General features: G+C 63.1%; 2 protein-coding genes across 2 annotated transcripts; both read right to left on the bottom strand.

The window, feature by feature from the left end:
- Nucleotides 1-1,158: 1,158 nt before the first annotated feature.
- Nucleotides 1,159-10,640, bottom strand: LOC119107755 (small subunit processome component 20 homolog). The gene is made up of 5 exons (XM_037231306.1): nt 10,542-10,640; nt 9,624-10,072; nt 8,992-9,138; nt 7,387-7,503; nt 1,159-1,354 (listed from the first exon to the last, which is right to left on the bottom strand). Exons 3-5 carry the CDS (start codon nt 9,115-9,117, stop codon nt 1,229-1,231), a joined length of 369 nt encoding a protein of 122 aa, XP_037087201.1. The 5' UTR covers nt 9,118-9,138; nt 9,624-10,072; nt 10,542-10,640; the 3' UTR covers nt 1,159-1,228.
- A 7,320-nt stretch (nt 10,641-17,960) lies between these two features.
- LOC119108287 (small subunit processome component 20 homolog) lies at nt 17,961-22,902 on the bottom strand. Its single transcript, XM_037231863.1, has 9 exons — nt 22,849-22,902; nt 22,734-22,770; nt 21,987-22,105; nt 21,175-21,399; nt 20,375-20,706; nt 19,669-19,807; nt 19,112-19,332; nt 18,622-18,786; nt 17,961-18,009 (listed from the first exon to the last, which is right to left on the bottom strand). The coding sequence occupies exons 1-9, from the start codon at nt 22,900-22,902 to the stop codon at nt 17,961-17,963; spliced, it is 1,341 nt and encodes a 446-aa protein (XP_037087758.1).
- Nucleotides 22,903-23,252: the final 350 nt, after the last annotated feature.

The raw sequence follows: 23,252 nt of genomic DNA, 5'->3' as shown, positions 1-23,252 counted from the left end.
GGCGGAACATGCGGCAAGCGCTCGGTGGTGGTGATTTGGACTTTGGAGCGCATGCGGCCAGCGCTCGGCGGGGTTCGGCCGGCCGCTCTTCGCCGCAGCGGATGCTTGAACGCGCGTTTTTACAGCCGCGGCAGGCCGCGGGCGCCGCCGCCGGCCGCACACCGAGCAGAACGCGATCGCCTGCCGGCGGCCAGCGGAGCCCACGCCCGCCAAGCTCCGCGTCGGCGGCGGGCGCGGGCGGCCGGTCCGGCGTGCCGACGGAATGGAAGCACGCGCGGCACACGGCGCGTGCCGAACGCCCAGTCACTGCCGAGGTGTGTTGCCGGCTTACATAACGGGCGGGAGAGGCGGCGGCGAGGCAGGCAGCGCCCGTCACGCTGGTTTCCGGGTCGGCCGACACCGCTGACCTTGACCGCAGCCGGAGCGGCGCTTGAGGGCGCACCACCGCGCCCGAGGAACGTGCCCGGTCAGCCCCCACCGCTGCCGCCGGAAGCGGGCCACCGCGCTCGTGATGAGCTCTTTGATCGCTGACAAGCGCTGGGTTTATTTTACCGAAATAGCAGCGGCTTGTCACGTTCTCTTTCAGTGACGACGGAATAGGGAATGCCCCGGAAATTTGCTTTGCATTTTCCGGTGACATTTCCATTTGGTTACGCCCACAGACTTTGTAACAAAAGGATTGATCGGCATTGGCAGAGCTGGCTCGGCTGCAGGCACATGCCTATTCCAACAGACAGCTCACCACTTGCCCGGAAGTGACTCAGTGCATGTGGTCGGGAGATTTCGAATATCATAGCTGAGTGACGACCAAACAAGAAACATAGAATTACCGCATATCTACGGCGCTCGTAACATCACTAACCCACTGGTGTTACGAGCAGATTTTGAAATTTGCCGAACAATGCACGTAACGTGAAAATGCAACCCCTAGGCCTTATGCATTCTCGATAATTTTGCAGAAGAGCTTGACATCATTGGCCTGTTTCGTCATTTCAACTTCCCTGCTTTGGCGCTAACCTGAATCAACATCCACTTATCCGTATAGACAGCAGGTGGCATCACCGGAAACAATGAGCACAGAAAGACAAGGGAACAAAGGATGAAAAAGACAAATCCCCCCTATTCATCTCGCACAAGATATAGATATCAACGCAGCCTGAGAGCATTTATTTCACCCATGTCGCCACACCACGCAACAGTACCCACGTGACCGCGCCACAACCAGCCATCACGACGCTTTTCTTCGCTTGAACCCGACCTGTTTGTCCTGCATCAGTCTCCTCTTCTTTGCAGTGCGCTTCTTCATGTGTTTCTGTATTTTCACGCGGGCCGTCTTCACGGGGTTGGTGAGAAGCTGCAACAGAGGGTGCGGCGACGTGAGTCGAGAGCTGCTGGCAGCGGCGTGACGGCGTGACGGCGTGACGGCGTGACGGCGTGACGTCCGGCGAACCAATCCCGGGGTACATCGCACCGCCCTCCCGGCCCGACCGGAGCCGGCCGGGCCCGGAGGGCGCGGTCCAGGCCGGCGCAGGTCACACCTGGCACGTTTGGAGCGTGACCGGCGGCAGGGACAGCGGAGTCGGCGCAGGTCACACCTGGCAGACACGGGGCGTGACCGGCGGCAGGGACAGCGGAGTCGGCGCAGGTCACACCCGACACGCTCGGGGCGTGACCGGCGGCAGCGACAGCGGAGTCAGCGCAGGTCACACCCGACACGCTCGGGGCGTGACCGGCGGCAGCGACAGCGGAGTCAGCGCAGGTCACACCCGGCACGCTCGGGGCGTGACCGGCGGCAGCGAAAGAGGATGTCGGCGCAGGTCACCCCGTAACGTTTGGGGCGTGCCGGCGGCAGCGACAGCGGAAGTCAGCGCAGGTCACACCCAACATGCTCGGGGCGTGACCGGCGGCAGCGACAGCGGAGTCAGCGCAGGTCACACCCGACACGCTCGGGGCGTGACCGGCGGCAGCGACAGCGGAGTCAGCGCAGGTCACACCCGACACGCTCGGGGCGTGACCGACGACAGGAACAGCGGAGGCAGCGGAGTCGTGGATCGCCGTGTCAGAGTATCAGTCTCCAGCGGGCCGTTCCAGACTGGAACTGCTGTCGACCGGATTCCCCTCCTGGTCTTGAGCTGAAGTGCGTCACAGCACACAACATGGACAGCTATGTTATATCCACGATCCCGTAAACTGTTTCTGAGCGGCGGTGATTCAGGCGCGTCGGTCATTTCTGGCATATCGAGGGAGGTGATATGCTTCTAGGAAAAAAGGCATCGCTATCACGTCGCGTCGTAGATGTAAACAACTTCTCTACGTACCGCCCCAACGCAAAAAGCTCGGAAGTGTATGTGGGGTGCCGGAACTAAGTCACGGTGAGAGGACTAAAAAGAAGCCGACCAAGCCTCCCCTCCCCTTCCCCATGGCAATACGAACTGGTCCTACGCTTGGTTCTCAGGTGACGGTCACGATGTTTGGAGCTTGCTCGCGATGCCGGATCCGTCTTGTAGAGCCCAGCGACCGGGCTTCACAACGATAGCCTATCAAATTTCGTGCCGTGCGGAAACGGGTGCCTTTCGGACGTTTTGAACGGTCGTTCGAGGCTGGAATGCAGCTATTGTGGCCTCGGATTGGGATCCATGAATACCAAGCGCCATTTCTAGTGCAAGCCTTCGCCGGGAGCTCCAATCAATTCCAATTTTGAATGCAGCCGCCCCATAGAGCCACCCACTTTAATATCGCCGCCCGGCGTCCTACGCCATGAGTCATGCATGTTGGCGCCCGGATAGGCTTCTGCTACCCGACTTCCTCGCTTCACGTCCAAACATTCGATGCACAACCCATGGCAGCTCACTGTATCTAAAGCCTGCAAACCCAGTCAAAGCGCGTCTTAGCTCGATGACGCTCACAGAAAACGGCTCCTTTTACAACGGCCGCGCCAACCTTTATGCAGCGCATCTGACTGCAGTGGCTATAGAGGCGTCCAGAGACTATGACTCGTGGCAAGAACCGAACACAGGCCTTCAGTGCGGAAGCCGAGCTCGCTCCCAACTTAGCTGCCTCTCACCCCGGAAACGGCTCCGACGAGCGGCCATTGACAGGCATCGTTTCTCAGCCGCGCACGGCACACCCGTCGTCGGGGTCGACAGTCCGGTTAACTGCCGTGGACAGACAGACAGCCGTCCCATCACTGGGAACACCCGAATTCCAAGGCGAACGGGTGCGCCGGTGCCGCTGGTGGTGGAGCAGCACTCAGCGGTGGCGGAAAAACGTCCTGCGCGCGCATACAGCGCGAGCTTTCCAGCCACCGCCGGCGGACCCAGCCACCGCAGAGGAGCTCTGAGCAGCTCAAGCCCATCCCTCAGCCCAACTAACCCCTCGCCACGAGAAACCGGAGCGATCCCTGCCCAGTCACCGGCCAGGGGCGGCGCCAGGCTTTCACGTCCGGGGAGCCAAACCGCTGAGGCAATAGGGCCGCCGCTGCCGACAATGGGTCAACACCTTCCCCCCCCCCCCCCCCCCCAGGGGCGACGTCAAGGCACGGAGCCGGGCGCGGCCGCGCCGGCGGTCACTCGGCGCCGACGGGGCGGAGCGTGAGGCCGGCGTGGACCGCCGACGGCGCAGCCCCGGGCGGAACAGGCCCCGGCCATCAGCAGCAACGGTGTCGTCAGCGCACCAGTGAAACCGTGCCGTGTGACGTCACAGCATCGTAGCGGCACAGATGATGCGACGGCGAAAGCTCCAGACGTCATACGGCACGTTAGATTGCTGCAGGGGAGATCCGGGACCGTGTGCTTGGCATCCGAGAACCGCAGACGTTCACACGAGGCGGCAGCACACGTGTCGGGCAGCACATGTTCACACGTGAAGGCGGCACACGTGTCGGGCAGCACATGTTCACACGAAAAGGCGGCATACGTGTCGGGCAGGACATGTTCACACGAGGCCGCAGCACACACGTCGGGCAGGACATGTGCACACGAGAATGCGGCATACATGTTGGGCAGGACATGTTCACACGAGGCCGCAGCACACGCGTCGGGCAGCACATGTTCACACAAGAAGGCGGCATACATGTCAGGCAGGACATGTTCACGCGAGGCGGCAGCACACGCGTGTCGTGTGACCACGTGACACGACGTCGCTCACGTGCCACGCGTCCGCACTGGGCGCACAGAGGGAAGAGTGATGCGTCCCAGAAACACAGAATATCACTTTTCCCTGTGATGGGGCACTTTCTAAGGACACTCTTCCCTGCAATGGGGCACCTCCTGGGGACACTATTCCCTGTGATGGGACACCTTCTAGGGACACTCTTCCCTGTGATGGGACACCTTCTGGTGACACTCTTCCCTGTGATGGGACACCTCCTTGGACACTCTCCCCTGTGATGGGGCACCTCCTGGGGACACTATTCCCTGCGATGGGACACGTTCTGGGGACGACCACGTCGTGTTGGGAGCCTCGAGCCGCCCCCAGGGTCTCGGAGGGGGGGGGGGAGGGTGCCGTTCACGACAGACTCGCAAAACGTAAATCTTTGGCTGCAAAAACGAGGCCGCAGACAAGCCTAGCGCGGCTGCGTAGGCCGCTGACGCTCCGACAGCAAAGCTGAATTCTCTGACAGCGATACTCCCCACCCCAATTGTTAATCTGATTCGACGCCCCAGTCAACTCTGATCAGGATGATGGTGACCATGCGACGCCTAACGTCACACCACATAAAGCAGCACAAAGGGGACTGGAGCACAGTCGGCCCACGTACGCCCGCCAGAACCCGAAACAAAAGTGAAGAAAATCGAACCCCACTGCGGTTGCTCAGGCTGCAGGGCGCAGCATCTACCAGACGCTGATGTTGATCGTTCCATGCTCGATGTCGGCTCTTTCAAAGACAACAGCGAACATACACACGCCTGCTAAAGTAACTGACCACATGGAAAGGCCAGCCGACGTCGGGAGAGGCACCCAATAGCGCACTGGGCGAGGCGGGACGCCGGTTGCCAAAAGCACGCCACCTGTGCGTTGTTCATCACCGCTTGTAACACGCTGTTCCGGCCGTCAGCGTCGACACCTCTCATGAGGCTGCTCCGACAGGGCCCGCCAACCACATGGCGCGTCAGATTCGTGCCACCACCTCCCGATTACGTCTGCCGCACTGCAGAGCGGGCGCGCCATTCGCCGTCTCCCTCACGTGGCGGCGAGCGGGTGTCGTGCAGTCCCGGAGGGGTCGCTCGATCGCTGCGATACTCATCACTGCTATGTTCCCAGCAGGCTTAGGGCCGCAATGGAAGTTACGGCGGATACGGCTTTACGGTTAATCACGGTAGATACAGTTCTACAGCTAAGCTCCCTGAGATGTCGATATCAAATCAATCGACGAATGCCGAGAACCGCGTCATATCATTTCTCAGAAAACGGACACCCAGTCTGTTTCTGCACATCCACCTTGGGGCAAGAAGTTCACAGTGCACACCAAGTCAGTGCGTCAGAAAAACATGTTTGAAGATGTGTGGTGTTTTCCTCAAGCACTTAAAGCTTATCAATGGGTATCAGTCCTTGTCTTTGAACGCCTAATTACTGCCGATTACCACGCTGATTTACCGAGGCATCATCGGCAAATTGCCACGGGTTAATTGCCGCACCCTAGAAACCCGTCAAAACTATCCGGCCAAGCATTCCCCAATCGCAAGCATGCCACTCCAGACGCGAACAGCGCGGGCGAGCCGCCTCGCCGGCCCCTCGCCGGTGTTGAGGCGGCAGCGGCGGTGCAGCAGCGGCCGCTGGCCGGTGCCGGCCCCACGTGCCGCCGGGAGGGCTCACGCGGCGCCCCCGTGTTCGTCAGTCGATACCGGCCCATCGACGCTCTCGGTGGTCCGATGCCACGGCACGTGATGACGACAGCCAACCGCGCCGGCCGGAGGGGAACATGCCGGAGTGGGCGGGGGTGTGCCGCGCGGCTGGAACCGCGCCACACCGCAGCGGACCACACGGGGCTTTCCCTGCCCGGCAAACCGACAGACTGCATGGGCCTGGAACGGTAGCACCCCAGTCCGGGCCGAAGGGCAGTGCCGAACTGGATTAAACCGGACGTGACCGGACCGGACTGAGACGGATCGATCCGGACCGGACGGCGATCAACGGACTCGGTCAAACCGCACCACACGGCAGCGGCAGGCCAGCTGTGGACCAGGCCTGCCGGGCTGGGACAAATGAGACCCGGCACAAGAGAGACGACCAACGGCGCCGGACGGGCGGAACGCTGCGCTTCGGGGAAAACAGAAATCAACCGAGTGCCCGCACCACGTGTTCGGGCAGCGATACTAATCCGATCGAAATGTGCGGGAGAAGATCGCCTTCACGTCAGAAATGTGCCGTCTTTCAACCACAAATTTAAGGCATATGTTAAACTTCCGGGAAAGTGACAATAACTGCCTATGTCTCTATTCGCAATTACAATTAATATAAGCATGTACTATATTGGGCAAGGACTACAAAATTAGTTATCTGAAAAATAATTGATAAAACACAAGTCCCTTTCTAACGAGAAATAAACAAGACAAGGGAGCTTGATCATCTTGACCACTATCCAGTGCCCCGAAAGAAAATCCAACGCATTCATATGAAGCATCCCACACATGACCATGTCTATATCCATCAGCAAAGCATCATCAATTTACACTCGCCGTTGCGAAGCGGTGCTGATAAGTTCTTAACGCACGGGCGCACCCATCGGAATGCAACAACATGCGTGTCGGACAGCAGAGCCGTCGCCGCAGAGCGCTCCAGATCACTACCCGACCCCAGCCGAAATGGCTCATTGTCGGACTTGCAACACGCAACAAACGGTGAGTCAGCGGGGGTTGCATAACCGGCCGCGCGCCATGCAATCTGCCACGTCACGGCGATGACCGGGACGAGCGGAACAGACCCAGAAGTGAGCCGGGACAAGCAGAACAGACTGACGGAGTGGCACGGAGTGAACACGGCAGAACGAAGGTAGCACCGACACAGAGCCGACAGCCGACAGACGTACGAACAGGAAGACGGATGGACAGGCAGGAGACAGACACATACACCAGCAAATACGAGCAAACGAGCGCAGACAGGGCGCCAGAGGCAGACAGATACGTGAGCATGCAGACAGACAAGACAAACCGAGTAAGACACCGACAGAAAAGACGCATGACGCGCGACGAATAGGTCAACGCACAAGGTCGACAAACAAAGGCAGAAGCAGAGACGCGCAAGAGAAAAAATAGATTGATATGATCGGCCGTATGACTGAGCTTGGCCAGGTCCCTGGCTGGGGTGCCCGGCCGCGGGCGGTGAGTCCCGTGATCTGCCTCGTGCCCAGTCGACCCGTCCGACCGGCGCGTCAGTCACGTGACCTACCTCCTGGGCGCGCTGCACGCGCCGCTCCACCTTGCGCTGGCTGAGCACCTGCTGAGCGCGCGTGTAGGCGGCCGTGAACGTCTCGACGCCGACCGAGCGCTTCATCAGGTCCGTCACCTGGCGAAGAGGCGGCGGACGGTCAGCGGGGGAGAGGACAGGCGGCGGACGGTCAGCGGGGGAGAGGACAGGCGGCGGACGGTCAGCGGGGGAGAGGACAGGCGGCGGACGGTCAGCAGGGGACAGGACAGGCGGCGAACGGTCAGCAGGGGACAGGACAGGCGGCGGACGCACGGGGGAGAGGACAGGCTGGCGACCGGTCCAAGCAGGGGAGAGGACGGGCGGCGGACGGTCAGAGCAGGGAGAGGACGGAGGCGGACGGTCAGCAGGGGACAGGGACAGGGCGGAGGACGGTCAGCGGGGGAGAGGACAGGGCGCAGGACGGTCCGAGGGGGAGAGGACAGGCGCGACGGTCAGCGGGGAAGAGGACAGGAGGCGGCGGTCAACGGGGAGAGGACAGGCGGCGGACGGTCAGCGGGGGGAGAGACAGCGGCGGACGGTCAGCGGGGAGAGGACAGCGGCGGACGGTCAGCGGGGGAGAGGACAGGCGGCGGACGGTCAGCGGGGAAGAGGACAGGCGGCGGACGGTCAGCGGGGAAGAGGACAGGCGGCGGACGGTCAGCGGGGGAGAGGACAGGCGGCGGCGGTCAGCGGTGGAGAGACAGGCGGCGGACGGTCAGCGGGGAAGAGGACAGGCGGCGGACGGTCAGCGGGGGAGAGGACAGGCGGCGGACGGTCGCGGGGGAAGGGGACCAGGTGGGGCGGTCATCAGGGGACAGGACAGGCGGCGGACGGTAGCGGGGGAGAGGACAGGGCGGGGACGGTCAGAGGGGGACCAGGGAGGGGCGACGGTCAGCAGGGGAGAGGACAGGCGGCGGACGGTCAGCAGGGGAGAGGACAGGCGGCGGACGGTCAGCAGGGGAGAGACAGGCGGCGGACGGTCAGCAGGGGAGAGGACAGGCGGCGGACGGTCAGCAGGGGGGGAGGGGAGGAAGGGAAGGGGCACCCGCTGCGGCGCCCTGGCCACGGGCGCGGCGCCCCTCGCAGTGTGGAAGCATCGCCCAGACAAATGGTGCCATGAAGGCCGAAATGACAAAACCAGGGTTGGCGGAACATTCGGATGGCAGACGGAAACTATGAGCAAAGTGCACAAATGCGAGCACGAAGTCGCCCGTAAAATGGCCATTTTGCATCAGGAATCTTAAATCGTGACACACCGGTCGTGCGAGAGCTGTGAAAATGGCTACGAAAGTGTCACGCTATCAAAACTTAAAAGACTACGACACATTACCATTGCACCACATTTAGCACGGAATTACGCCGGTGTCGGAAACAGGACTGGAGAGGAACGTCACTGGACCCGCACAATCGTACCCCGGTGTCAACGCGACTATGCGGGCCTGCACTGAAACTCCTCCGGGTCTGCAGGACCTTACCAAACGATCAGCTGGCCCACAGACAGCAGCCCGCCAACGGGCGACCGCAACCCGACACGGTCCCGTCCGTAACCAGCCGTCCCCTTCCCACCCCACCCCATCGGCCGCCCACCTCCGTGGCCAGCGTCTTCAGCGCCAGCGGTGCCGTCGGATCGTTGACCTCGCGCACCAGCGGCGGCAGCAGCAGGTGCAGGAAGGCGGCCAGCTGATCTTCCAGCGACATCGACACGGCCGCCATCCACTTGAACACGCTGGAGCGCTGGCGGGTGGGTCGGGAGAAGGTCAGGGTCCGGGGTCGAAGCGGCACGACGAGGGGCGAGGGTGGGCCCCACGGGGACACACCGACCGATGGGGACGACAAAGCAGCGGGATGCGACACCGCCCGCACCCGACGGCCCGGTCATGTCATGACATGACGATCAAGGTCAAGTTCACGGTCTAAGGTCAAGTTCACGGTCCAAGGCCATGGTTACGGCCCAAGGCCATGGTCACGGCCCAAGGCCATGGTCACGATCCAAGGTCACTGGTCATGGACATGCCTTCACACGCTCCCGTAGTGATACATACAGGGTCGCATGGCAACGCATGTCGATCGGTGCACAAGGCGACTTCGTGAAACACGCGACACGAACGCAGATACCTGAAATACGCTCGGCCCCGTTCCCGCTATGACAACAGCACAAATTCCCCAGCGGTGCCTCAGGTGTCGGCCCATGGCCATCATCCCGCCTCAGCCAAACGTACCCGGATTGTGATGCGTGGACTCTTGACCACCTCGGCGTTCACCTCCCGCCGCAGGCGGCGGGTCAGCCAGCGCAGACTCAGCCCCGACTCCGCGTCAGGCTGACTCGACTCGGACTCGGTCCGTTTCCGCCCGGCGCCGGTCTCGGAGTCGGACCGCTTCCGGGACGCCGTTGGTCTCCGAGCCTGGTCCGCTTCCGCCGCCCGCCCTCAGGCTGCGAGTCGGTGTGTTTCCGACCGGGCGAGGCCTCCGAGCCGGTGCGTTTCCCCCCGGGCGAGGTCTCCGAGTCGGCGCGTTTTCGGCCCGACGTTCCGTGGTCGCGGCGGGCCCGCTTGCCGCCGGCGTCTGAGTCCCGACGCGGCCTCTTGCCGCCGGTGTCAGCCGGGGGAGCGGGGTCCAGCGCGCCGGCGCAGATCAGCACCTTCGCCACCCACACCAGGTTCTTGATGCACTGCACCGGAGCAAAGTATGTGTCAAAGAGCGGACGGAGCAGAACTGCATGCACTCGAACGACTGCTGTGATGCGCAAGGCACTGCCATTCGCGGGAGGAAAACATAACGGATGGAGGTAGGGGACGGTGTGGCAACTAGGGTAAAAAGGAGGAAAAGAATGAGAGCAAAGGCGAGAGTGATAAACAGAGCCAACAAAGGTGAAAATAAGGCTAAAAACGAACAAAGGTGCCCAGAAACAGACGAAAAAAACGCGCGACATCACGAGTGACAGAAGAGGTGGAGTAACAACAATCAACGTACAGAGCACAGCACGTACAGAGCACGCCAGAACAGGCCAGGTTTGGCACAGCTCCCATCGATCGGCGGCCCACGCCTCAGCTCCCATCGATCGGCGGCCCACGCCTCTCACCTGGTCGGCCAGCTGCTGGCTGAGCAGCTCCCATCGATCGGCGACCCACGCCTCTCACCTGGTCGGCCAGCTGCTGGCTGAGTAGCTCGGAGCTGAGCTGGACGCAGAGGTCGAGCGAGAGTCCCCGCAGCCGGCGTGCCGTGTCCGCGCGCAGGTAGGCCGGTACGGCGGCGGCGGCGTCGGTGGGGCAGGTGAGGCAGGCGGCGGCCGCCGCCGGCTCCAACTGGGCCAGCAGCAAGCCCAGCAGCTGGCCGGCCGCCAGCCGCACCCACGCGTGCGGGTGCAGCAGGTACTGCTTCACGTGACCTGGCCGGGGGGGGGGGGGGGGTATCAGACGGCGGGACGGTCACCGATCGGCACGCTGCGGTGGCGGTGACTGCGGAAGGGGACAGCACAACGGAGGCAGCAGGTGAACAACGCGACCGTCTAGGCGTCCCACCGCAGAGTACACCCTTCAACCTCAGCGGGTGCCAAGTACATAGCCAGCCTCCACTTTCCAAAATGACGGCATCAGAGTAGCTTGAACCAGTCCAGTACTGCAGCGTCCGGCAGCTGCCTGCGGCCGCTCAGTGTCTCGGGGCCGCGATGCCGCAGTGACGTCATTGATGACGGCTGACCAGTCGGCCAGCTGTGGCGCCACTGACCCCAGGTGTGCGTCAGCTGCGGCGCCAGCCGGTGGTCGGGCGCCAGCACCTCGGGCCAGCGGGTCAGCAGCTTCAGCAGCGCCGACAGCAGCTGGTACAGCAGGTGGTCGCTGTGCTGCTCCGGTGGCCGGCTGCTCAGCTCAGTCTGCTGCAGGACCGACTCCCCGTCACGGCTCAGGCGGTGGCGACCACACGGAAATAAGGGGGGGGGGGGTCTTTCTAGAGTTAAGAGTCATATTGTTATCGGGATTTCCGACCACGCGCACGCGGAAACTCTTCACCAGCGACGAAACCCTGACGGGACAAGAACTAGTGAAACAAAGTTATCCCTTCAATCTGTCCCCACCGTTGTTGTTTTTTACAGCACGGCGGTTTTTTCCCACTTGGAGCCTTCCCTTGACACACAACAGAACAAAGTAAACCGCATGACTTTCCCCGTCTCTTATTTTGACGCGGAGACGCCTGGCCGCTCGCATCCCGTGCCGTAACCAAGGTCAGGGTCAAGCGACCCCAGGCATGTCATACTCACCGTGACTCGACGGTGACTGGTTGGCTCTCAGCAAACATGGCAAATCACCCCAAGGACGGACAAAAAAGAACGCAGCGTGGATGTGCTACATGCGCATTCCTTCGCCAGTTCCACGGCATCGCCAGATTTACAATGTGACATAAGAGTAAAAAAGCTTCAAACGACGAAATATTAACGGCGAATTCGCATCTTAGCACCTGGCACTTACACTGCGACTGGCAACGTGAGACGGCGCCCCGCAGACAGCTGCGGCGACAGCATGCACGTCCGCTGCCAGCAACACACAGAATGCGACAGGTGTCGTCAGACCACCCACCTGCGGCGAGCTGCCGAAGAAGTCGTTCGTGTCGGGGTTCATCCTGCTGCAGATCTGCGGCAGGATCAGGTCGACGTCCGAGGCCGGCACGCTGACGGCCGGGTCGGAGATGAACAGGCCCACCAGCTGGGCGGCCATGCGGCCCTGCTCCACCTGCGCGGCACACAACCGAACACGTCCAGTGTAGCAGACCACCTGCGGCCGGATCTGCCCGGTACAGTGTAGCAGACCATCTGCGGCCGGATCTGCCCAGTCCAGTGTAGCAGACCACCTGCGGCCGGATCTGCGCGGTTCAGTGAAGCAGACGACCTGGGGCCGAATCTGCCCAGCCAAGAACAATCGCTCGCTGCTGCTCTCCGCTCAGATTTCGCCTCCCTTCAAGGTCACAAACCACATGGTATCGATTTGAGGACTGCTAGCACGATTTGAGAGATATGGCTTTATCATAAGCTGTGGCCTTTGTACAAATTTGAAATGTGTGATTCGACATCGAAGAGCCTCCTAAGCCATATATTTTCATTTCTACGCTTTGATTACGCGCATTTTTCCTTCTAATCCAGGACTCAACCCAAAAGTTAACCCCCAAACACGTCCTGCACAAGCATTGCCTTGCGAACTCTCCCCCCCCCCCCCCACCCCACACACACACTCGGCAACCATTTTGGACACAATGCACGGGTCGGACACTGCCTGCCCAGTCTGCATCTCGCATCGTCTGGCCGTAAACAGCGTCTTCCAAAACACCGTCCGGGATCAGACGGGGCTCAAGGCAGCACAGTCGGACCGGCATTACGGCACATCCAGCCCCGGCGCCGTGCCGTCGCGGTGGTGCGGCACATCCAGCCCCGGCGCCGTCCCGTCGCGGCGGTGCGGCACATCCAGCCCCGACGCGGACCGGCACGCAACGGCTCGACACATCGATCGGTCGGCGCGCGGCAGCTGTAGAGCGGACCTTCAGGAAGTGTGACACAGCTGGGCCGACGGTCCGTATCAGACTGATTGATTATCGGACGTTACGGGCGCTTTAATTGCTGGCCTTACGTTGCGTCCCGCGAAATGAGTGCAATCGATCGGCCAGTGACAAGCACAAGCCACGTATATTAAATGCTGGCCGCCAGGTGGTTTCAACTGCGCAGGTCACTCTGTGCCGAAAGGACTGTCTTTCCCAACCGAGCAAGACGAGCTGAGCGCATTAGTCGAGTATACAGAACGCCGCCATCGGGCGTCCATGAGACGCCAGAGCCCGGCCAAGTTCGCGGCGCCATGCGTCCGAAGGCCCACCCCTGCCTCTTTACCTTCTTGGCGGAGTCCTCGCCGCGCAGCCAGGTGAGCGTCATGTCGAGCAGCTGGCGGCGGGTGTCGGAGGAGACCCGCCGCAGCAGGCCGGCCAGCGCCGCAGCCACCTGGCGACGGCAGGCCGGCGCCGGCTCCGACACCAGGCGCGCCGACAGGTACAGCAGCAGCAGCGGGCCCAGGGAGCTCAGCAGACCCTGGAGCGGGGGAGAGGCGGGTTAGCAGACAGGTACAGCAGCAGCAGCGGGTCCAGAGAGCTCAAGCAGACCCTGAGCGGGGGAGAGGCGGGTCAGTAAACAGGTACAACAGCGCAGAGGGCCCAGAGAGCTCAAGCAGACCCTGAAGCGGGGAAGAGGAGGGTCAGCAGACAGGTACAGCAGCAGCAGCGGGCCCAGAGAGCTCAGCAGACTCTTGAGCACGGGAGAGGCAGGTCAGCAGACAATTTTAAAAAGGCGAGACAGACCAGGTCACACAGAGCAATGGCTCGGGGATGATGCCACTATGCCTGGAAAACTGCCAAAAGATGTCACCCGGGGGAACCGCCGATAGATGTTCAACTACCCCTAGGAGCTGCCGACCGGTGCTCATGTCACCCTACCTGCGGGAACTGTCGGCAGATGTCCTCGCACATCTCGAGCGCGGCGAGCCGGCCCGGCTCGTGCTCATAGCCCAGCTGCTGCAGGAAGAACATGACGTGCCGCTTGATCTTCTCGCCCAGCGGGTAGTCCAGCATGTACTGCATGAGCACAGAGCGGGCCTGCGCGCGCTGCTGCACGCCCTCGGCCGTCACGGCCAGCTGCTCCAGCCGGCGCACCAGCTGCGCCAGCTCGGGTGCGTGCAGCCGACGGCTGAGCACGGCGCGCAGCAGCTGGAAGGCGGTGCCTTGGCGGCCGGCGTCCAGCAGGTCCTGCTCAGCGTACGTCAGCAGCACGCGCAGCTGGTCCTCGGTCAGGGTGTGTGAGCGCACGTCCCGCACCAGCACGGCTACCGCCTGAAGAAGAACGGCGAAGGTGAGCAGTCGCGGCTCGGGCAGAGCGGCGGAGGCGTCGTGGCATCGGCAGACGTCCAGGGGTGTGGTCTTGCTAAAATAACGGCGGCTGCTCAACACCCGTAGGCATACATGTGGCGTTGTAAGAGAAGCCCGCATCCAAACACGCTGCCGAGTGTACAGATCTTTGACAGCCGACCGTGACAATGAGTCGCGAGGCTATCAAAAAACGCCAGTCAAGTTCACGCCGGCCTTCGCTTTTTCACGCGCCACCTGGACAAGGTGTTTTAATTGGGCGCAACGCAGATACGCGCATATTACCTGCTGTATTGCGCGTCGGATTATGCGTCAGTTCTGCTGCGTCCGCGTGCATGGACCGTCGCTGGTCAGACACTGTTGAGGTGAGCACTGACACGTGTCTGCAGCGGTGACAAAGCCTGCCAGCTGCTGCTATCGCAACACGCGCCGAACCAGAAGCGACAAGGCGAGAGCTCACCTTGAAGGCGACGGCCACCATATCGAAGTTGTCGCCTCGGCCCAGTCCGGGGACGGCGTACTTGTGCAGCAGGCTGAAGATGGCGCCACTGACGGCCGCCAGGTGGGACGGCAGCGACGGCAGCGGGTACGTCAGCAGGTGCGTCCAGCAGCGTAGACACACCGTCACCAGCTGCGGCGGCCGGGACGGCAGCGTCAGGACCACCACGTCTGCCCGCCTCCCGCGCCTCACACAAGCCTCTGCAGACACCCAGCCATCGGTCGTGCGCCAGTCGTCACCGGCCGCCTTCTCTGCGCGATCCGCAGTCACCCCGGCTCTGGCCCGATGCCTGCTCAGCCCGGACGGCTTCCCCGCCTCGTTGGCGTCATGGCCCGGTGCCGCTCAGCCCGGACGGCTTCCCCGCCTCGTTGGCGTCATGGCACAGTGCCGCTCAGCCCGGACGGCTTCCCCGCCTCGTCAGCGTCATGGCCCGATGCCGCTCAGCCCGGACGGCTTCCCCGCCTCGTTGGCGTCATGGCCCGGTGCCGCTCAGCCCGGACGGCTTTCCCGCCTCGTCAGCGTCATGGCCCGATGCCGCTCAGCCCGGACGGCTTCCCCGCCTCGTCAGCGTCATGGCCCGATGCCTCTCAGCCCGGACGGCTTTCCCGCCTCGTCGGCGTCAACTTCGGCGCTCACCTGTACGTTAGGGTCGTCCAGACACTTGACCAGCAGCGGCAGGAAAGGGTCCAGCATGGCCAGGTGCTGGTGCTCCTGCGGCGACACACGGTCCTTGCGAAGCAGGCAGGCCAGCAGCTGGAGGCCGAAGTCGACCAGCAGGTGGGCGTTGACTGAAGCCGTAACCTGCGGTGCGCGCTGTTGTCAGCACCGGGGACCGTCAGATCCGGCCACACCGCCGCCGGCTGGCGTCAGTGCCTCGCAAATTGTGCCGAGCTGCTCCCAGTAAACGACCATAAAAGTACCTACGATAAAAGCACCTAAGTTCCCAACGATAAAAAAACGATAAAAGTGCCTGAGAGTCAGCTCGTTTTTCTTTTCTTTGTTTGGACCACGAGTGAGAGCGCTAATTTGTTGAGGCTTTCAGACACCATACGGGAACAACCAACGTACAGATATTTACACCCACGCCACATTCTACTTTATTGCGACTGGGCATCACACCAGCCAGCTAAGTGACGCCTCATCCCATCCTCCCCTCCCCCTGCGTCTGCCCGGGTCCCTCCTCCGCCGACAGCTCGGCGCATGCCGGCCCCGGGACTGACCTTGGCGGGGGCGCCGCTGCGGCCGGGCGGCGGCGGCACCAGCAGCGGGTCGGGCCGCCGCAGCCAGGCGGGCAGCGGGCGGCGCGTCTGCCGCGCCTGCGCCGTCGCGCCCGGCGCCGGCAGACTCTCCGAGATCAGCCCGTGGCCGAGCACGAGCAGCGCCGGCGTCGCCAGCTCGCCGTTCTCCACCAAGCCGCTGCACACGTGACGCAGACACTCGGCCACTTTGGTCGTGGACTTGGCCGAGCGCGAGGTTAGCGCCCACTGCCGGAGAGGAGGGGTGTCAGGGCTGATGTCACAGTTACGTCTCGACGCGTGAAACTATTGTCATTATTAGCCTGGAAGTCTGTGTCTTGGGTTCAGGTGAGATTGAGGAGGAGAGCTTCCGCTGAGCAAAAGACATGACATCTCCAGCTGTTGGTAAATCCCCCAAACTAGTCGGTAACCATGGCGTCATTTTACTACCCAGGTACCGCCCGCCAATCAGCCGGCGTCAGCAACGCTTCCACCGCAGCGTGATGTCACGTCCCTTCCACTGAGTCAGAGGACTCCGCATAGACGGTCAAACGGTAGTGGGTGATACTGGGCGCGTCCCACACTGAAGACACCCGGGGGCTTCAGGAGGGAGCGTATGAATACCGGCCAACCAAGGACATTGCTGGCCGGCGGCGCCAGACAGGAGAACGCTATCATTCACGTGATTTCGACGCTGAACGTGGAGCGGCGCGCCAACGTCCGCTGATGTGCGTCGCCCCACTCGCCGCCCACCTCCTGCAGCGGTCGGATGAGGCTGAACAGGGCCGACTCGGTGATGAACTTGGCCAGGATGTGCATCATCTTGTAGCTCTTGACGCCCTTGGCCTCGGCCGTCTTGGAGGTGATCTTCTGCACCTCTTTCTCCTCGGCCGTCATCCCGAATAGCTCCATGTGACACGTCTGGCGGGCGGACAACGGCGTCAGCGGTGTCTGGCGTCGGTGGAAAGTCGGCAACGATGCTGTCACAGTACGCCGAATTTGCGGATGTTCGCTCACACCAGATTTCCGTGCGGGTACGGAACACACTCCAGACATTTTTGTTCCCCTCAGTTCATCCATCGAGTTGCCCCTATAATTAAACCAACTGAACTAGCTTACCAACCACTCAATTCAGCCTGGCTAAATTATGCATTGTTTCGAGGCTGTCTGCACGACGCACAGCACAGTGCTCAACTGACAGCATGGCCAAAAAGTATCTACCTCAGGGGGTCGGCACAAGGCGCCAACCCGGTGCCAACACGCAGCACAGCGCGCTAACGACACCCCACCACCGTAACCGCCCGTCGTCCTCAGCCGCGTAGCCGCCACCCGGGCTCACCTCGACCACGCCGGCGACGCAGGCGTCCAGGTCGCCGGGCCGCAGCAAGGTCGGCCAGGCCGCGCAGCAGAGCGTGCGTGGTGAACACCAGCACGTGCAGCTGGTAGCCGCGGCCCGAGGCGGCGCGCAGCTCGGCCAGCGCCAGCGGCAGGTGGGCGGCGCCCAGCGCGCGCAGGCAGCGCAGCAGCGTGTCGCGCGCCGCCTCGCGCACGCTTCGGCGTGCGCGAGCGCAGCAGCTCGCACACGCGCACCAGCACGCTGCCGCAAAGGGAAGAAGGTCAGGGGCGGGTGGTCAGTCCAGCCCGGGCCGCACTTAGACACTGCAGACACCCTGATCGGAGACATGCGACGGCAGGCGACTGCGGTCACCGAGCAAGTATCAGCCCATCCCCGAGCCACATGCATGTATACCGGTTACTCCACGACCAGTCAACAGTCCCTTCATCACATATCACTACGAAATGATCTTATATTGCGTGATTCGGATAAGGGCGGAAGCCCGGGCAGCGCATGGAACTCAACGAAGGCATCACAAATCTGACAAAAGTGGTCCCCAGTCGGCGGCCGTAGTCAGCCCGGGCCACCCCCAGTACCCTGCTCACCAGCCCAGGCGGCGGTCGTAGTCAGCCCGAACCACCCCCAGTATCCTGCTCACCAGCCCAGGCGGCGGTCGTAGTCAGCCCGAACCACCCCCAAGTATCCTGCTCACCCAGCCCAGGCGGGCGTCTAGTCAGCCCGGGCCACCCCCAGTACCCTGCTCACCGGCCCCCGTCGGCGGCCGTAGTCAGCCCGGGCACCCCCAGTTACCCTGCTCACCAGCCCCGGCGTGCGGCCAGTCGTAGTCAGCCCGGGCCAACCCCCAGTTACCCTGCTCACCAGCCCAGTCGGCTGGTCGTAGTCAGCCCGGGCCCCACCCCCTAGTACCCTGCTCAACGCCCAGTCGGCGGCCGTAGTCAGCCCGGGCACCCCCAGTACCCTGCTCACCAGCCAGTCGGCGGCCGTAGTCAGCCCGGGCCACCCCCAGTACCCTGCTCACCAGCCCAGTCGGCGGCCGTAGTCAGCCCGGGCCACCCCCAGTACCCTGCTCACCGGCCCAGTCGGCGGCCGTAGTCAGCCCGGGCCACCCCCAGTACCCTGCTCACCAGCCCAGTCGGCGGCCGTAGTCAGCCCGGGCCACCCCCAGTACCCTGCTCATCCCCAGTACCCTGCTCACCGGCCCAGTCGGCGGCCGCCGTCTCCGACGCTCCGCCGCGACCCACCTGGCGACGTTGGCCTCCAGTATGCCGGGCGGCAGCTTCTGCAGCAGCTTGATCATGGCCAGCGCCAGCGGCAGGCGCTGGGCGCGCTCCTCGTCCGGCTGCAGGGTGCGGTTGAGCGCGTGCTGCTCGTCGCCGCGCGCGCGGCGCACCAGGCCGGCGTGCAGGCTCGGCAGCGTGACGCGGATCAGTGTGCGGCAGATGAGCTCGGCGGATCGGCCGGCCGCCGCCCCCGGCGCCGCCGACTGCTGCTGCTTCGGCTCCGGCTCCGGCTCCTCCTCCGGCAGCTCGATCAGCTGCCGGCTCCACCGGCTCTTCGGCGACCTCCTCCGCCCCGGCCGTCTCCTCCGCCACAGCGGTCTCCTTCCCCGCCGCGGCGGCGTCATCCCCACCAGCGGCCGTCTTCTCCTCACCGGCCGCCTCTCCCGTCGCGGCGCTGCCGTCCTTCTTCGCCCCATCCCCGGCGGCGTCGGCCGGCGCGCCGGCCGCCTGCTGCGTGCGCCAGCCGCGCTGGTCGGAGCGCGCTGCGCTGATGATGCTCATGGTGACGTCGGGCGTCACCAGCGACAGGTCGAAGTGGAAGGCGTCCAGCACGGCCACCAGCACCTTGACGGCGTCGCGCTGGCGCGGGCAGGTGGGCAGCAGCGCCAGATAGTGGCGTAGGAACGTCTGATACTGGTGCCACGACATGCGGCAGGCTACCAGGCCGATCAGCTGCCGGGAGGCAGAGGGTCAGGGGGTCGGGGGAGGGGAGAGATGCGGCGAAGAGCCGGCATGAAAAGGCGCAGCCGGGAAACGAGCGACGGGAGCGGAGAAACCGACAGAGCGACTCCACGTCACCATCGCGACGGCACGAAGCGTGGCCAGAGGTTGACTTAGCTGCAGCGGAATCCCCACGAACCGCACTGACTCGTCAACGCAGCACTACCAACCCCACACTCTAGATCGGAGCACATATTACTTTGATCCCTCCCACCTCAAACACTGGCGCCTGCAGCCCCACTGCCTCTCAGCCCGCGCCCTCACGCCCGCCGGCGGCCGGTGCCTCACCCTGACAGCCGCGTCGGTGAGCGCCGTGTACTTGGCGTACTTGTCGTTGAACAGGTAGACGTTGGCCAGCGGCAGCACGTAGTTGGTGATGACGTCGGCGCGGATGACCAGCGATCCGTCCGCCAGGCCCTCCACCACCCTGGCGGCCGGGAGGCGTAGGCGGTGACGGGGTGACGGCGACCGGCGCTCAGACGCCGGCGCCGGTGGGAATGACATCCATGTCGACCGACGCGGTAACGAACGACGAGCGGCACGTGCCATACGGTGAGATGGCACCGATACAGCCAGATCAGCAGCTGCTACTGCAGGCGTCCCAAAACGTGGCAAACTCACACTCGGTTACTGGCAAAGGCGCCAGCACGATGTAGCAGACGGCACCACGTTGTCAGCGGATACAGCTCAGCCACAACAGCTGGCCAGCACCAAAGACACGTCAACACCGTCAGAGGAAAGGTTTCAGGGAGTCAGCTTGCACCAACCACCTACCCACCGTATGGGACCGCCATCCCATCTGCCGGTCACCCACCGTATGAGACCACCACCCCATCCACCATTCACCCACCGCATGGGACCGCCACCCCATCGGCCGGTCACCCACCGTATGGGACCGCCACCCCATCCGCCGGTCAGCCACCGTATGGGACCGCCACCCCATCGGCCGGTCACCCACCGTATGGGACCGCCACCCCATCCGTCGGTCACCCACCTTTTGAGCGCACGCGTGCGCCGGTGCACCTGGATGTGGCGGATGTTCTCGAAGAAGTCGCGCTCGGCATCAGCCGGGTCGCCGAGCTGCGCCAGCTCGGCCAGCTTCGGCACGTGCGGCCCGCAGGCGAGCACGGCCACCTGCAGCACGGCCACCGTCTCGTGCCGGAGCTCGTCCGAGCGACTGCGCAGGCGCAGACGCAGTGCCGGCAGCAGGCACGAGGAGAGGAACGAGGCGGCCGCCGACGGGCCGGCGGTGAAGAGGCGGCCGACCGTGCGCGCCACCTCCTGCAGGCAGAAGGTGGAGCTGTCCCGCAGTGCCAGGTCCGACTCCTGCCGGCCAGAGGGCGAGAGAGCGGTGTTAATAAAAGACCGCAGCAGACACGGACAGTCAGGACAGCAGACCGACTGCTGGTATTCAATCACTGTTGGGTTAAAACTAGCGCCCGGGCACTGCTGGCTCCCAGGAGACGACAGCCGAGATCGTAACACTACCGGCGTAAACAAGAACCAAATCGAAGCAAGAGACTTAGGTACGCAACGCAATGACGCCAACATACTGCTGACGCAAACACAGGCCATGCCGAAACACTGTAAGGTGAACACAAACGCATGCACCCCAAAACGCTATAAGTTTTGTGAACGCACATGACACGTGGCGTAACTGTTATGACACGCGTCAAAAACGGCGGACACCTCTCGACAGTAGCCCCAAGGAGCAGTCTCCCAATCATTCAAGCGATCCGCTTCGCTGCGAGTCAGACTCATCGCGGCGGCCCCGTCGTCGGCGCCCGCACTCACGTGCTCGACGGACCAGAGGCAGTTGTGCACCACCAGCCGCAGCAGGTCGTCCTCGAGCCGCTCGGCGTGGCGCAGCCGCTCGTTCACCTGGCCGTACACCACCAGCCGGCGGTCGAAGTCGGGCTCGTCCACCTGGCGCGCCGCCATCGCGTTCAGCTCGTCCACGATGGCGGCGTGCGGCCGGACGGCCGGGTCGCGCTCGCCGATGGCGTGCAGGCAGCCGGCCTGCCGCCAGGTGGCTCTCGCGGCTCGGCAGGTGCGAGAAGAGCGCCGAGAGAGGTCTGGCGGCAGCGGCGCGTCAGAACACGGTCTCCGAGGGAGGCGGACGGCGAGGCGCGCGGATGGCCGGCGGGGCGGACAGCCAGGTTAGATGGTGAGCGCAGGACACAGCTAAACACGGAGCAAGCGATACGGCATCCCACGTCACTGGCTTAGCTTTCTACCGCCGACAAACACAAACAAGCAAACGAATACGAGTGACGACAATAAAGAAAAAAGGATGATGAATAAACCAGTCCTACGGAATGCCTATGGTATGGCTAGTTCAGGGGACAGCTGAAGGAGTTCACAGGAAATCTCCAGCAGCACCAACAGGCGGCTACAGGGAACACATCAGGCGCTTTCCTGCCCGCGTCCGCTGACCTGACGAACTGTGCCGGCTGCTCCGCCGCCGTCAGCAGGTGACGCAGCGTGCCCAGCAGCTGGCGCTGGCGCAGCTCGGGCGGCGGCCGGGCGGCGGCCAGCACGGGCAGCAGCAGGGCGGCCAGCGCGGCGGCGTGCTGCCGCGCTGGCGCCGCCTCCAGCCGGCAGACGGCGGCGAGCACGGCCAACTCAGCGGCTGTCAGTCGGCCGGCGCCGGCCGTCTCCAGCCGGCCGCGCAGGTACGTGAGCAGCGGCTCCACGTGGCGCGAGATGATCGTTGCGCCCGTCACTGGCGACACGGCACGACCGGCGTGAGGAATGGAACGGCACAGGCAGCGGCGGCCGGGCGGCACCAGTCAAGTGGTGGCAGCGAGTCAATGTTAACATGTGCCCGGTGAGCAGACAGTATTATCCAAACAACGATCAAACACATGAAAAACACTTGCTAATGGAAACAAATGCTTCTACTCTTGGTTTTTCGGTATTTTGAGTTGAAAATACTATTTTGAGTTAACAACCTTTAATATAACAGGAAGTACTGGTTACACGGATCTAAGATAAAGAACGATAATAATGACGGTCATATTGAGCTGCATTGAACGATACGATTATAACGATTACATTGCGAAATCACGATTATATAACAATGATTATATTGGCCGTCAATTTCATCGTTATTTACCATCACAACGCCGTTTCACCAGTACCCTCCCGTATAATGAAGGTCGTTTAATCAACATGACAATTTTAAACTCGTAACATGACAATCAAACCCACTCATCGTTTACTCACCATCATTCATGAATTCAACAAGTTGAGCGACGACGAAGTAAAACGCCGGCATATCCCGCCCCACGTGAGAGGCGAGCTCACTCCTGATCTCCTCGCCTCCCGCACCGTGCCCATGCCCCACTGACCTGTGCCCAGCTCGTCCACCTCCGGCACGCCGGTGACCTGCAGCGGCGGCGGCGGCGCGTCGGCCGGGTCGGCGGCGGGCCGCGGCGGCGTCAGCAGCTGCTCGGCGGCGCGCACCACGGCCCGCAGCACGGACACGTGGCAGCCGCGCACCGTCAGCAGCGCCAGCATGCAGCCGGCCGGCGACAGTCGCGCCCCGTCCGCCGACTCCTTGGCCAGTAGAGGGTAGTACCTGCGGCGGCGCCGGGCGTCAGCCGGCGACGGGAATGGCGCGGGCGGTGACGGTGTGGTCGGCGGGACGGAACAGGCAGCAGGGATGTGCCCGTCTCTGCTTTAGCGGAGTGCTTCGGGGATGGACGCGCTGGCGCTGAGACGGAGCACACGTGGGCCCCCAGCAAACGTGGGGGTCTACCTGCCGCTGAGCCACGCTGTAAGTTGTCCACCGTTACCGGTGGTGCCGGTGGTGCCGCCTCGTGGTTACCTGTGGTGCCGCCTCGCCTGAACAAGCACTCACGCGCGGA

Source organism: Pollicipes pollicipes, unplaced genomic scaffold (assembly GCF_011947565.3).
Source record: "Pollicipes pollicipes isolate AB1234 unplaced genomic scaffold, Ppol_2.1 Scaffold_6686;HRSCAF=7923_pilon_pilon_pilon, whole genome shotgun sequence".
Lineage (NCBI taxonomy): Eukaryota > Metazoa > Arthropoda > Thecostraca > Pollicipedomorpha > Pollicipedidae > Pollicipes > Pollicipes pollicipes.
The sequence above is the reverse complement of the archived record's forward strand: the minus strand, read 5'-3'. Positions and strand labels throughout refer to the sequence as shown.